Source organism: Myxine glutinosa, chromosome 7 (genome assembly GCF_964187855.1).
Source record: "Myxine glutinosa chromosome 7, kmMyxGlut1.1, whole genome shotgun sequence".
NCBI classification, from domain to species: domain Eukaryota; kingdom Metazoa; phylum Chordata; class Myxini; order Myxiniformes; family Myxinidae; genus Myxine; species Myxine glutinosa.
The window spans coordinates 184,071,712-184,087,658 of NC_136267.1; the positions used below are offsets into that span (position 1 = coordinate 184,071,712).

A 15,947-nucleotide genomic window follows, 5' to 3' on the forward strand; every position below is an offset into this window, starting at 1 on the left:
AACCAGGTTAGAGGTTAGGTCGACTTTTAGCCGAAGCGGGCCCTCGATCCGTGCTGGGCCTCGCTTTGAACGTCCGTGCTCCACTAGGCGGAGCGGGCGGCCCGATAGAAAGAGTCGTCATGGCGACCACTTTTTGTTGAGGAATTCCGGCAGGTCGAGATCGGGACATTGGATGGCTCCGTGCCGAGAAGGTGCGTGGGATCTCGGGCCGGGTAAGCCCCCGTCCCTGCACCGAGTGCCGGACGCATCCAGCCGCTGGCACAAAACAACCAGCATCCATTGCTTGGCTTTACGAAGCCGGGCTTTGGACAGGAATTGGCGCACCGAGAGGTATTAGTGAGTCGACTGGGTGATGAGGTTAGTGTTTTGGACCCAAAATTAGAGAAAAGCAAAATTTGATGATTGGCAAAGGATTGGCAGAGTGATGATTGGTAATGGTACAGTGATTGGCAGATGATTGGCAAATTTGTAATTTGTTGAAATTTGATGTGCAAAATTGGTAGTGAGAGACCCCCGATGTGGTGGGATGGCAAATCCACCATCCCTCACAGGTGGGGGCAAAGGAGCACTAGATTATGGGGTGTATGGCAGTGAAAACTAGCCCGGGTGGGTTAGGATATGGTGTGTAGGGATCTAGCGAAGATTGACATTAGGTAACGTTAAGTTTAGTTAGTGACTGATACCTGTAGTGGGGACGCAGGTAGATTAGTATGGATGATAATGACGTGGGAGCGCAATAGTTTAAAGGGACGACTGGGAAGCGCAAGTTTCAGAGGGGAGAAGTTAGCTGAGATGATGCCGTGTGTGTGAGGATTGAACAGGTGAGGATGGAACAGGTGTGATTGCACAGGTGTGCAACTGAACAGGTGTGTGGAGCAGTGTATGAGGGAGTAGTGGTGATTGCGTGTAGTGTTGACCAAATGGTCCAGGAAGAGGAGGAGGGTGCAGGTGGCACCAGGTGAGATTGCACAGGTGTGCAACGACAGGTGAATGAAAGACAGGTGCATGGAATAAATGGTATGGAGTATTGGAATGGATGGTCGTGGAGTGAGTATGGTGGAAATTGTGGAGTGGAGTGGATGGTGCGAAGGTGTGAATGGGGGAAGAGTGGACCCCCATCACGGATACCCGGGGCGGGTAGTGTAAGTGTTAGGTAGAGGGTACAGGTAAATTGTGGTTGGATATTGGCATCTGTGGTGCGGGTGAAAGAATGGTCTTTGGATGGGTGCATTAGTGTTGTGGAAATGGCTGGGCGTGTAGCCTGTTAGTGTGTGTAGTTGTTTGAGCACTCCACCACTGTGAGGATGTCGGCCAGGTGAGGCCGCAGGTGGGCTCTGGGAGCCGGTAGTAGTTGTTGTGGATGGGGCCCGAGGATCCGGAGGACGGACCCGGGTAGCCCAGTGCCAGAGGGCACCATGGGGTGACAGAGCCAGGAGAGGGGCTGCCCCCAGTTAGATAGGTTAGGGTGAGGAGCTAGGTAAGCTCGGGTGGCAACTACAGTGGTGGAGGTGTGCAGGTGGGTAGACCTGTTGGGAGAGCTACACGTCGCGGCCCAGAAATTGTGCGAGGGCACCGGGAGATGAATCGGGGGAGTGAGACCCCAAATTGAAAAGCACCACAGTTTGGCCAATGGGAATTGGTTTTCAGAACCCATAGTGTAAGTTGGCCAATGGATTGGCAGGGAAAGACCCCGGGTAGTGTAAAGTGTGTTAAAGTCATTTAGAGGATAGTTAGGATGAAGGATCTCCTCGCACCATCTGCATCCACTCACCTGAGGTGACAGGTACTCCACACCATGCCATGTTTTGATTATTTTTTATGATGCAAATGTTTGGATTGTGAGACGCATCATGACGTGGGTGTGACATTGTGCGTAATTCCATCTCTCCCTCCTTATGAGGATTGATGATGAATTGGTGATGGCAAATTTTGAAGTAGAGGGATTGTGGAGACGAATTTGGTATAGGGGAAATATGGGGAAGACGTGACAGTAGTGACGAATTGGTAATGCGTAGATTTTGTACATATGGGGTAAGGGCAAGGGTAGGCTAGGTAACAGGGGGGTGACGTACGGTAGGGACGAGCTTTCTCACTTCGCCCTCCGTACGCATTTCGCCTTGCATTGCCTTTTTTGATGTGTACCCTTGAGACCTTACCCCTCGCTCATCTGTCTTGTCCCCCCTTTTTGTCTCCCACATGAGGACCTGAGCGCCGTTGGGCGCCGAGGGGAGCGTGTGTGGGTCGGCCATTGTGCGCCCGAAATTCCCAGAACCAGCTGTCTGCATCGATGCACCACATTATGGACCACATGTCAGTGGCCGAGCACCACTTATGGACCCCATGGGTTGGGGCATGGCCCCTCTGCTGGAACCGGCCATGAGGGCCCGAAATCTTGCTGGCGGACCTTGGCCACAGGGCACCAATGCCCCACAGGTGAACCATACACATAGTCGGCCTGGTGGGCCATAAATAAATAAAAAGGACACATTGGGTGCAAGTTTTATTGAAAATAGGCCGCCAGTAAGCAAAGCAAAGAAAATGACAACAACTGGAAGAAATAATGATAACCAGCAGAGGGAGCCGAAGAGCAAGAGACACCTGCAGGGTTGGGTTTGTTGGTTTTATTTTATTCATTGAACAATGGTGACTGCACCGATTGGTGGTGGGGTGGTGCTTTTGATGCTGGGAAAGGGTGCTCTGCACGTTATTAAAGGCCGTCGGCCACAGAGCACTCGTGGGTTGGTGTATCGATGCTGGCAAGCGCGCTCTCTCTATGCATAACATCTGCATGTGTTCCTCCAAAAACAGGTCCTGGATCGTAGTGTAAATAGCAGCGTAGTCGTGTAAATAATGCTCCCTACCAGCTGTATGTGTAGTTTGAGAATTCTTTCCGGATTCGGTTATCCTGTGGGTGTGTTTCTGTGAGGAGAAGGGTGCAACGTCGCAGGGGGACATATTTACTCATTTGTGAATATCTGTAAAACTGTCGCACTCAGGGTAGAGTTAATAGTAGAGGGAACTACATTGCGTGCCACACTAAAGTAGGTAAAAATTTATCGGGTCGGGACGCCCCGAGGGTAGAGAAGGGTGCAATGTTGCGAATATGGAATTTGGCCTCCATATCCGCTTGTAAATATTCCCCTATTTTCTCCAATACTCCCCAACTTTCCCCAATCCCCCATTCCCTAGTCCCATTGCATGTAAATAACAATCAGTAGAGCCGACCTTCCCCTTATTCCCCCATTAAATGTCGTGCCCAGGTCCACCGCACCACACGTAGACAACTTTCGGACATCTTCCTAGTTATTCTTAATCTATGTCAGTTAAGGCCTCGTTTCCATTAATTATGACTCTTCGTTGCACCAGAATGTGATTATATGGCACCAGTAGTGAGTTTAGGACCTTCCCATACCTCCTCCCATCTTCTTCCCCAAACAACAACAACAACAACAACTACAGCTACAACAACAATAACAACAACTACAACAACAATTACAACAACAACAGAAGAGATGGCGGCGGAGCGGGGGAGGATGCGTCCTCACACCGGCTCGATTAGCTCCAGACCATGCGCTCCACGGGGTTACCCCGAAGGGGCTGGCTGTCAGCTCCTCGTCAGGGGCGGAGCCAGTAACCCCCCCCGCACGCACCCAATGAGAAGCAACGTGCCGATTCCACGAGGCGGAGCTAACGAGCCGAGGGCGTGTCACTCCCCGCCGGATATACGCAGCCGCTTGCCGGACGTGACGAGAGATGCGCCCCCAGCTTGAGACGACAAGACGCCACCTCGAGCGCTGAGAGACCTCCTGCATCTGTTGGGCCGCGCCATCCTGTCCCTGAGCACAAGGTGCACCTTGTGCTGGCCATCGAATACCCGCTTTCCTTGTCATCAATCCCCGTGTGAGTCAGTTTTGTCCTGTTTCTCTGTGGTCTGTCGGGAATAATATAAGGTTGTGTCTAAGTGCCTGTCTTCCTATGATGTACCTCTCGTCCCTGTAATCTGACCTTCCGCACGAATATAACCTCCTCCGGAGGTCTTGAGAACTGAACCCCTGGTGTCGTATTGTGTCATTATAACCCAGCCGGGTGTCTTCTCTTTCCTATTGAGCCAGCGTAGCGCGGCTTCGTCGACGTTCGAGTACAATCGGGTAATTTGTGCGGACACGGCGGCCATTCCGCTCGGCCCACCTTAACATCAAAGTCGTGTCTGTAACAGTATTATGATTGGTCTAAATCTAAATCATGACAACACAGCAACTCAGGTACAGTCAGGTCATTATCCTCAGTTAAAACAAGCCCCTGCCCCTGTGGTGATGTGTGGAGCATAGCGAGCACGCTAGTACCGAGTAAAAATCTACTATATAAGAGAGATGTCTGTCTGTCTGTGTCGCCATTTTTCTCAGAGTTGGCTGAACGGATCTTCGCCAAACTTTCAGAGGTTCATCAGTGAGAGCCTGGGAGTGTTTTCGGCAAAGAAAAAGGAAAAATATTTATGAAAAAAAAAGTTTTTTGGGAGTTTGAAAAAATTATCGCTCGATAGTGCCGAAGCCTTTTTAAATGAATGACAGTTATATACAAGTACACATTCGCATAAATAAATACAAAACAATCACTAGACATTTGAACACAAATAAATCAAACAATTCCGGAAGTGTACGGAGTTGGTATTACGGCTTCTTCTTCTTCCTGATCGGCATCACACTTAACTCAGAAACGTGATGAATGCCACATTCACCCACCAGCATATATATGAACCCCCTTCCTCTTCTGCCTCCTCCCCTCCCCTCCTGCCTCCCCCCCTCCCCTCCCCTTCTCCCTCCCCGATCCCCTCCTTCCCCCATTCCCCCTTACCCACCCTCGCCCGCCCGGCAACGCCGGGTACTTCTGCTAGTGTATAATAATAAAAGGCAGTGTCCGTCCGTCCGTTTCCTCCATAACTCCAAAACCATGAAACCCAGCAGCTCTAAACTTTGCATGCATACACCTGGACCTCCAACAGATTGCATGATGAAAACTGGGTGTTTGGGTGTGTTATAACACCCTTTTTGAAGATGATTAACAAAGTGCTCATAAGAAAAAATCCGAAAAAGCCTTACCAATATGGCGGCCCTCCATTTTGGTCACCCCACTGCACCTCACTGTGTTCTTAAACCACCATTTTGTTTCGGCCTACTCAAACGTGCCTTGCCTTGAAAAAACGATCGATCATCATTACATGATTGAAGCATATCATCAAAATCTGGATTCTGATATGAGGATTGGATCCTGTAGAGTGTAGAGTGTAGACTAAATCATGTCCAAATCCGGAGTGAAATCTGACAATTTACCATATCTAGCGATTCTTCTCACTAAGTGTATTATAATTTCGGATCCCATTTTTTATTAACCAACATTTTTGTGTGATATACTACCTTCCCTCCCTTCCCTCCTCTCTTCATATTCCCGTCAGGAAGCGACTCATTGTTACCCGGTACTTTTGCCAGTAATTAATAAATGATCATTCCTTAATCAATTTGATAAGTGTTGCTGTGCATATTGACACACTTTCTCTGCACAGGTATGCAGAGAAGCACGTTTTCCCCAATGGCACGGAATTCCGCTACCTCTACAAAATCTACGGCATTAGGATTGATGTGCTTGTATCTGGAGAGGTTCGTCTTGCTTTTATTCGTGTTTGGTTGATCCCAAAAACTTCCACCTATTGCTACATACCAATGGTACTGGCCATGTTTTTCGAGTTCATTTTTAGTGTATTTTAATACACCTCTGGTGACTCTTTTCAAAATTCTGAAGGTAGTTGGGAAGGGGACGGAAACGGCCTGATGTAAAGTGTACCGGTATACCATTGGAGCTTACTTTATAGTCAATGTGATAGAATCTTTGTTATAGTGATCAACGGATTAGACTTAGTAAGACCGGTCGAATCGAGATGTTATTATAGTATAAAGTCTGGATGTTGTTCGATCTGGAAATTCAAAATTGTAAATCGCAGAATTTGTTTTGCAAAGTCGAGGCTCCTGTAAGAGCGAGAACACAGACAACAGAACAGAAAAGACTGAACAAAGTGGGAAGTGAATAAACTCACCAACATCAGGGTAGAGGGGCACAACACAGGGACACTTGTAATGGGTACTTGGGAAAATGGGGAAAAGGGAGTGGGAGGTAAAGGTGAGGGAATAAGCTGGATCTGGACACAAGGTCAAACACATCAAGGGGTTTGAAATAAGAAAACGGAAAACTTGGCGATGAAACAAAAACGGAAAGGTTGATGGGGAGAGTGCAGAAAATACTATAACCTGAAAAGGAAGAGGCTGAGGGCTGGTTTATGAGGGTAGAAAAGATTACGAGTATGAACGAGGGGTGTGGTAGGAGGCTGAAGAGGTGAACAGTCATCTTGAAGTCCTGCACAGAATAATGAGATTGAACTGATTGAGAAAATTGGTGTCGTATGGGAAAAAAAGAGGAACAAGTCAGTGGAAGAGAGTAGTGAGCCTGGATTTTGGGAGCTTCGCTCTGTTGGAGATGGAAATTGGTTACTAGCAGATCGCATGTACCCTGGATAACCATGGAAGGGCAGAGGGTGCCAGACAAGCAAGGTGGAGGTAGATGCTAGAGAGACCACAGACCTGTCTGAGATGTGGGAGTAACAGGCTGGGAGATTTGACTTCATCGTTAGAGACCTCGTTAGTCTCCAGGACATCAAGACGTGAAAGGTATGACGTAGGGGTGCTAGCCTATAGAATAGAGCAGTACTCCATTGAGCTGTGGATGATGGCCTTGAACATTGCTCGAAGTTCAAATTTGACAACAAAAGACTTGGTACTCCCAGTGGGCAACTGGCAATGGAGGTTTGGATACTGGAATGGAGGTCAATATGGATACGTGGTTTGTCCAAGAGATCATAGCTGATGGTGAGGCCCAAAAACTTGAGATGCTGAACTTCGTCAGGTTTGTTAAGGAAGTAGATGTGAAGTTATTTCCACATGACCCTTTTGGAGAGCATAGTAAGAATGTGACATTTGTCAGGGTTGAAAGACCTATTCCAAGTGTAGTACCAACTTCTGTTCTGATTATACTGAATTCTACAAAGAGGGAAGAGACTGTTGCTCACCTATCTGAGGCATGCTACACAGTGGGCGGAGTCATCAGTGAAAATAAGGGGGTGGGCGGATCCAGATGATTCAGAAAGATCATTGATAAATATGAGGCACACGACTGTGACCAAGGTACTCCAGCCTCGACAGGAAGAGGAGACTAGAGGATCCCATCGAGTGCCACTTGCGGACTACAAGAGTATGGAGGACGTCAGTAGGCCATGAGAGGGCGTGGCCTTTAATGCCATTGGTTGAGAGTTTGAAGAGCAAGGTGGAGTTCTAGACTGTATTAAATGCTCGATAAATCCAGAGAAATGACAATGATCTCTTGACTGAGATTCATGGCCACGCTCCATTGTTGGGCGAGCAAAGGCAGCGTTATCGAGGGTGGATTGACTTTGATGGAAACCAAACTGATGGTCTGATTTCAGGCCTTTGGAGGAAAGGAAGTGTTTGATGACAACTACGATGATGGATTCTATGACTTTGCTTTTCATTGGAAGCAAATAGGCCTGGAGTCAAGACGATCTGTTTTTTGTGGCATTTTCTGTGGCGGACTTCCAAGCAGACAGGGTGAATAGAGCTGAAAAGGGATACGAAAAAGCAGCAGAGCATGCTTTTAATACACGGACACTGAAGCCATCTGGGCCCATCCTAGAATCAGTTGAGGGTTGCCAGAAACCTCCCCACCTTCTCAGGTGAGAAAAACACAGTGTCCAGGAGCAGTTGGATGCAATTGGTTTGGGTAGGTACTGGAAGAAAGGGATTGTGTATGCAAGATTTGGAAGCAAATATAGAATACATATTCGGCCTTCTCATGAGCATGGTCGACTGTCGTGCCAAACGAAGTGAGGGAAGCGATGGAGGGGGAGCATACATCAGATACAGACTTGACAGGCACCACCTGGTCTTTAAGGAAGGAGGCAAGGTTCGAGAGTTTATTTTGTATCGATGGTCAAGGCTCATGGAAGAGCAAGAACAGAATGGAATAGAGTAAAATGGAAAGGGGGAAACACTAACAGCCACGTAGAGGTGAGAGTGGGATGAATGGGAGGAGGACAAGGATGGCCTGAGATTAGAGGAGTTAAGGGAATATACCTGCTCAATTGTCCCTTTCAGGAGAAGAAGCCCTACATCCAACCTTATGGTTAATGAAACATCATTGATGGACATGAATCTGGTTTTGCCACTGACACCATCTTCAATAACTTCAATAACTTCAATAACCATATTGGAGAACTGTGATGAGTCTCTCAACAGCCACAAACATCATAGAAATTGATCTTGAGATTTCTGAGGCTACTCGGTCTCGTACCTGATCCGCTACTCCCATGATGCTAATATGGAAGGTGCTCCTTTCTGTTATGTTCAGGTTTGGATCAGGGTCATGAGCAGAACTGATCCAGATTGATCCCGGTGGAAGTGAAACTTGAGCATATTTCATGCATGTGGGGGAAGGCCCACACAGAAGTTTCTGGATAACTCCTGCTTTGGCTGTGCTAACAATTTCAAGAATGATGATTGTTTGGTGGGAATAACTATACAGGTTCCATTGGGATGCCTTTGATCATCTGAGGTGATCATGTTTTATCATCTGCAAAGAGCAATCTGGTTCTAACTTCACTTTCCAGTCGGTAACTTGTAACCGTGCGTCAATGTAGAGCAGGTGAGGTGATTGTTTCCACCGAGTTGTGACAAGATTGACCTGTATGTAATACCAAGTTGGGCCACCTGATCAAATCTGATCATTTCGACTTTAATAAAACATCGTAAAGGTTTTTGTTTCAAGCTGTAGCAAAAATTAACCCTGGAGTGCAACCACGACAATTGGTGTCCTAACACATTCTTAGAATTCCATGTGCATCCGTTTCTGTGGGATGTGACGGAATGAAAAACGTTTCGGATTTCAAAAGGTTTCAGACAAAAACTTGACTTCTGCTCTGATGGCATTAAGAAACTTCCCCAGTGCTGGAAAATGTGACACAATATTGGAAGACTTAACAGGTATAAAAGGATAAATACCTGTGCAGGTTTCAAAGGCATGAGGGAGTGGACTTGTGACCTCATCTTATAGAATGTGCTGTCCCCAATTCAATGGAATTTCAATAATGTTTAATGTCGGTCTCCTTGCCAGTTCAGGCACAAGTTAAAAGCACTATCTGTACCAATGTATACCCTTTGTTGTGTTGGTGTGCAGGCTGGAAGGTTTGATGTTGTTCCAACGCTCATCAACATTGCTTCAGCGTTGACTTCAATAGGCGTGGTGGGTCACAAAGGCCTTTTTGTTTACCACCAGCAGTCAAATAACAGCAAACGGTGTATTTGGCATGTCGAGATTCAAATATAGATTACTTTATGACTCATTCTGCATTAGGTAAATGTCATAACCTGTATAAGTAACTTCTTATACTGTACTTTCATAACGTGAATACCTCATACTGTAGCAATTAACCATTCATTTAATGCCGTGAGGCACATGGGGCTATCGAGGCAGTTTAATTGGCTAAGGAGTATAACCAATCCAGGATGGGTCGCCACTCCGACACAGGATACTAGATAGGGCTGCCAAGGCAGTTTAATTGGCTAAGGAGTATAACCAATCCAGGATGGGTCGCCACTCCGACACAGGATACTAGATAGGGCTGCCAAGGCAGTTTAATTGGCTAAGGAGTATAACCAATCCAGGAAGGGTCACCACTCCGACACAGGATACTAGATAGGGCTGGCGAGGCAGTTTAATTGGCAAAGGAGTATAACCAATCCAGGAAGGGTCACCACTCCGACACAGGATACTAGATAGGGCTATCGAGGCAGTTTTTTTTTTTTTTTTTTTTTTTTTTTTTTTTTTGTATACAATATCGAGGCTCGTGAAAGAGCGAACATTAATCACACAGAAAGACAAACCGACACATAAAACATATAACATAGGGAGCGGTAGACAAGATGGGGAGAGAGGGGGAAGGACACAAACACAACATTTGAGAGCAGGGACCGAGAGACATGGAGACATCGAGAGATCTGAGAGAGGGCGAGGGCTTTGGGGGGGGGGGGGCGTGGGAAGGGGGCAGTGGGAGAGGTATAAAACATATGGACACTGCCAGGACTTCCAGGAAAGAAGTTGGAATTTCAAACAAGGTGGATCTGGGGTGAATTAGCGGGGGAAGAAAAGATCAAGGTTTTGGATGGGGGAAGATAAGAGATGGTGGTGAACAGCTGTTTTAAAGACCTGGAGGGAGGAGTGGGATTGAAGGGAGTGAGGGAGTTTGTTCCAGAGGCGGGAGAAAAGAGGAATGAAAGAGTGAAGGTGAGCGGAGAGCCGAGATTTCGGCAGTTTAACCATCAGAGGGTTGCTGGCAGATCTTGTGCGACCTGTAGGAATATTTGGGGGACAGAGCACAGAGAGAGCTGGGGGTGCAAGGCCGGAGAGGAGTCGGTAGAAGACAGAAAGACCACCTACCTGCCTGCGGTGAGTGAGTGAAAGGCCCTCAGAGATAGCTTCATCGCGGGAGATTCCAATAATTCTGAAAGCTTTGGTTTCAACAGCGTGAAGCCGAGCTAGGTGTGAGGCAGGAGCACCGGCCCATAGGGGAGAACAGTATTCCATTGAGCTGCGGATGAAAGCCTTGTATGTGGTGAGGAGCTCAGGTGTGCCGAGGAAGGACTTCGCACGACGGAGGATGCCCAGTCGGCGACTGGCTTTGGAGGCCAGCTTGGAAATGTGGTTTTCCCAAGAAAGATCATGGCAGATAGTGAGACCCAAAATCTTGAGCGACAGAACTTCTTGGAGAGGATTGTTGAGAAAGTAGATGGGAGGGTTGTCCAGTCGATCTTTTCGGAGAGACATAGTAAGAGTGTGAGATTTGTCAGGATTGAAAGACATGTTCCACTTGTTTGACCAGTCTGTGATTTTGTCCAGGTCTTCAGAGAGTGAGGAGGCAGCAGACTGCCGATCTGAGGGAAGAGGAATGGAGCGGCAGAGAGTGGAGTCATCAGCAAAGAGATAGAGAGGATTTTCGAGAGAGTCAGAGAGATCATTGATGAAGACCAGAAAAAGCACGGGGCCCAGAACACTGCCTTGGGGAACTCCAGCCTGAACAGGAAGAGGAGATGAGAGAAACCCATTCAGGGCCACACGTTGACGACGACTAGAGAGGAAGTCCGCCAGCCATGCGTGGAGATTTCCATGGATACCAAAGGAGGAGAGTTTGGTGAGCAGAGCGGGGTGCCAGACCGTGTCGAAGGCACGTGATATGTCGAGGGAGACAGCTCTAATTTCCTGTTTGGCATTGAGGACCTCCATCCATTGTTGAGACAGCAGAAGCAGCATGTCCAGAGTAGAGTGACCTGGTCTGAAACCAAATTGATGATCAGAGATCAAGCCATTGGAGAAGAGGAAAGATTTCATATCAGAAGCAATGATGGATTCCATGACTTTGCTGATAATTGGGAGAAGGCTGATTGGTCTGTAGTTGCTAGGCTCTGTTTTTGCACCTTTTTTGTGCAAAGCGGTGATGTTGGCTGATTTCCAAGCAGATGGCAGTTGACCTTGAGCAAAAGAGAGGGTGAAGAGAACAGAGAGAGGGTGAGATAGAGCAGCAGAGCAGGATTTTAGGACCCGTGGGCTGATGCCGTCGGGTCCAGTTGCAGAATCAGAGTCGAGGGTTGACAGAAACTTTTCCACCTTGTCAGGAGGAAAGGACACGGAGTCCAGGAGCAGCAGGGTACGACTGGGTATGGTGGGTACAGAGAGGGATGGGTTTGGGACACAAGATTTAGAGGCAAACACAGAGTTGAGGCATTCAGCTTTTTCACGTGCGGAGTCAGCTGTGTAGCCGTTTGAGGTAAGGGAGGGGATGGAGGGGGAACAAACACCAGAAACGGATTTGACCAGACGCCACCAGGATTTGGAAGAGGGAGACAGATAAGAGAGTTCGGTCTTGAGAACGGAGAGATATTGTTTCCTGGCTCTCCTGAGGGTGGACACACACTTGTTTCGGGCTTTGTGAAAGGAAATGAGATTTCCTTCCGTTGGATTTGCTTTCCAGGAGACGAAGGCAAGTTGTTTCTGGGCAACAGCCTCACCACAAGATTCCGTGTACCATGGACGGGAGGAAGGGTATGACAACTGAAGACGAGATGGGATAAATCTGTGCATGAGAGAGAGCAATTTACTTTGGAAGAATTCCCAGGATGAGTTGATGTCAGAGGTGGTAGAGATGGGAGACCAGTCCAGATGATTGATGGCTGCTTGAAGACCGTGCCAGTTGGCCTGAGTGAAATGCCAGACTCGTCGACGCTGAGCAGGCTCCCTGAGGATGGTCAGAGAGATGTCCACTTTAACAAGGACATGATCAGATGTTCCGATCGGAGCAGAAGAAGAGCAGCAGACATTTTCAGGGAAGTTAGTCATAACCAAGTCCAGAAGAGAAGATGTTCCGTTGACTGAGATCCGGGTCGGGAAATTGACAGATTGTGTCAGTCCCAGTGAGTCGCAGAAGTCCTTTGCTGAGGAGCCATGGCTGGTGAGAGAGGTACCCACACCCAGCCAACTGGCATGATGACAGTTGAAATCACCACATATGAGGAAGAGAGAGTTGGGATGAGTAGATAGAAGTTGGTCCATATCATCAGACAGCGAGATGTAGATGGAGTCATCACTGTTTGGTGGACGGTACAACACACATATGAACAAGAGGTGGGAGCGAAGGGGAAGCCGTAGCCAGAGGTATTCCTGGGGGTGAGGTGGAGAGAGTGCAGTGCAGGGCGAGTGAGGAAGAGAGTTTTTGATAAAAATAGCAACCCCGCCTCCAGGACGAGGCTCAGGTCTATCATACCGGAGGAGGGAGTAGCCCGGGAGAGATACTATGGAATCAGAGACATCATAAAGGAGGAAAGTTTCTGTTAAGCAGATCACGTCTGGTTTGACAGAAGCAACCTGTATGGAGAGATCGGTTAAGTTTGAACGAAGGCCCCGGATGTTTGAGGTCCATACCGTTAATGAAGAGGAAGGGGGAGAATCAGATACAGAACAGGGGGGAGGAGGGGTAGGGTAAGATGTGGAAGAGGTGGAAGAGGTAGGGAGAGCTGTTGAAGGTGTGTCAGAGATTTCAGAATAGCTCGGAGAAAGGGAAGGATGGGGTGGACAAAAGGTTTGATGGTGATTGGGTGAGCCACAATGAGGTGTTATTTGAGGAGGGGGAAGAGTGAGGCAGAAGGTTGGGGGAGATGGAGGTGAGAGTTTGAAGGGGGAAGAAGCGGGGAGGACGCTTTGAGGAGGGGGAGTGAGCGGGGGGGAATTGAGAAGCAATGAGGGTGGGGAGATTTGAAAGGGAGGGGTGAGGAGGGAGTTTGGGAGGGAAGGGACAAGGGGAGGGATTTGAAAGGGATGGGATATGGGGGAGATTTGGAGGGGAGGGGTGAGGCAGGAGTCTAGGAGGGGAGGGGCGAGGGGGCGTCTTGGCGGGGAGGGGTGAGGGGGTAGTTTAGGAGGGAGGGGGCAAGGGGGGAGATTTGAAAGGGATGGGTGATGGGTAAGATTTGGAGGGGAGGGGTGATGGGGAAGATTTGGAGGGGAGGGGTTATGGGGAAGATTTGGAGGGGAGGGGTGAGATTGGATTTTTGAAAGTGTACGATTTATGGGAAACGAACATTTATTGCAAAATGAGTTTCTTGTGACCTTCGAGTTAAAAATACGTTTAAGGACGCTGGATGGAGGATGGAGTGCAGGAGAGTTTAGGGAATGTAGAACAAAGGCACTATAGGAGATGGATATTTTTTTTGGGATGAATTGATTTGGTGAGCAAGTCGAAAGCAGCCTTTTAAAGAAGAAGAAGAAAAAGGTGTTATAAAATATGACGGAATACATAACTTGAGGGGAAAGTGTAAACATTGAAGGTTAATGAGTGAAAACTATCTGGGGAAATGGGGGAGAAACACGTGGTCGAAGAACGAACGAACGAATAAGAATGAATAAACGAATGAGAACAGAGAAGGAAATGTTTTTTTTTTTTTTTTTTTTTTTTTTGAGTTGAGATTTACACAAGGAAGTAGGCTATGGGTGAAAAGCCTGGGAATACAGAGAACGAAAGTTATTGGAACACAAACGACGGACCACTGAGAGAAAAACAAAGCCTCAAGGTTGTACAGTGCACACTGTACAAGGCCTTGCTCGCGACACGGCAAACAGACGATCAATTTATGAAAGATAAACACCGAGAAACAACCAAAGTTGCACACAATAACTTCACACACCGAAAGATAAATACAGTTTCGACAAAATACAATTGTGAACAGACTTAACTTCGAAAAACGTGGAGACCGTGTGGAGCTTCGAAAATCCCTGCCGCCGTCTCCAAGATCTCGCGAGATCTCGCGTTTAATTGGCTAAGGAGTATAACCAATCCAGGATGGGTCGCCACTCCGACACAGGATACTAGATAGGGCTGCCAAGGCAGTTTAATTGGCTAAGGAGTATAACCAATCCAGGATGGGTCGCCACTCCGACACAGGATACTAGATAGGGCTGGCGAGGCAGTTTAATTGGCTAAGGAGTATATCCAATCCAGGATGGGTCGCCACTCCGACACAGGATACTAGATAGGGCTGCCAAGGCAGTTTAATTGGCTAAGGAGTATAACCAATCCAGGAAGGGTCACCACTCCGACACAGGATACTAGATAGGGCTGGCGAGGCAGTTTAATTGGCTAAGGAGTATATCCAATCCAGGATGGGTCGCCACTCCGACACAGGATACTAGATAGGGCTGCCAAGGCAGTTTAATTGGCTAAGGAGTATATCCAATCCAGGATGGGTCGCCACTCCGACACAGGATACTAGATAGGGCTGGCGAGGCAGTTTAATTGGCTAAGGAGTATAACCAATCCAGGATGGGACGCCATTCCGACACAGGATACTAGATAGGGCTGGCGAGGCAGTTTAATTGGCTAAGGAGTATAACCAATCCAGGATGGGTCGCCACTCCGACACAGGATACTAGATAGGGCTGCCAAGGCAGTTTAATTGGCTAAGGAGTATATCCAATCCAGGATGGGTCGCCACTCCGACACAGGATACTAGATAGGGCTGGCGAGGCAGTTTAATTGGCTAAGGAGTATAACCAATCCAGGATGGGACGCCACTCCGACACAGGATACTAGATAGGGCTGCCAAGGCAGTTTGATTGGCTGAGTATAACCAATCCAGGATGGGTCGCCACTCCGACACAGGATACTAGATAGGGCTGGCGAGGCAGTTTAATTGGCTAAGGAGTATAACCAATCCAGGATGGGTCGCCACTCCGACACAGGATACTAGATAGGGCTGGCGAGGCAGTTTAATTGGCTAAGGAGTATATCCAATCCAGGATGGGTCGCCACTCCGACACAGGATACAAGATAGGGCTGCCAAGGCAGTTTGATTGGCTGAGTATAACCAATCCAGGATGGGTCGCCACTGCGACACAGGATACTAGATAGGGCTGGCGAGGCAGTTTAATTGGCTAAGGAGTATAACTCGCGAGAGTCTCGCGAGACGGTGGGAGGGATTTTCGAAGCTCCACACGGTCTCCACGTTTTTCGAAGTTAAGTCTGTTCACAATTGTATTTTGTCGAAACTGTATTTATCTTTCGGTGTGTGAAGTTATTGTGTGTAACTTTGGTTGTTTCTCGGTGTTTATCTTTCATAAATTGATCGTCTGTTTGCCGTGTCGCGAGCAAGGCCTTTGCCGCATCGCGAACGATTTGAAATCGAAGTTAAGTGATTGTTCCCATTTGTATTTTCGTTAAAACTGTATTTATTTATGGTGTTGTACATATATTGTGTCCCGACGAAGATTTTTCGGTGCAAATCTTTCAT

At 47.8% G+C, this 15,947-nt stretch overlaps 1 protein-coding gene across 2 annotated transcripts in view; it reads left to right on the forward strand.

The window, feature by feature from the left end:
• Positions 1-15,947, forward strand: part of LOC137431880 (P2X purinoceptor 5-like) — a 137,458-nt gene that overhangs the window by 110,615 nt on the left and 10,896 nt on the right. For both annotated transcript variants that reach the window (XM_068123679.2, XM_068123680.2), the window contains 2 exons: positions 5,558-5,651; positions 9,292-9,357. In XM_068123679.2, the coding sequence (XP_067979780.1) occupies positions 5,558-5,651; positions 9,292-9,357 (160 nt within the window). The remainder of the gene's footprint in view (positions 1-5,557; positions 5,652-9,291; positions 9,358-15,947) is intronic.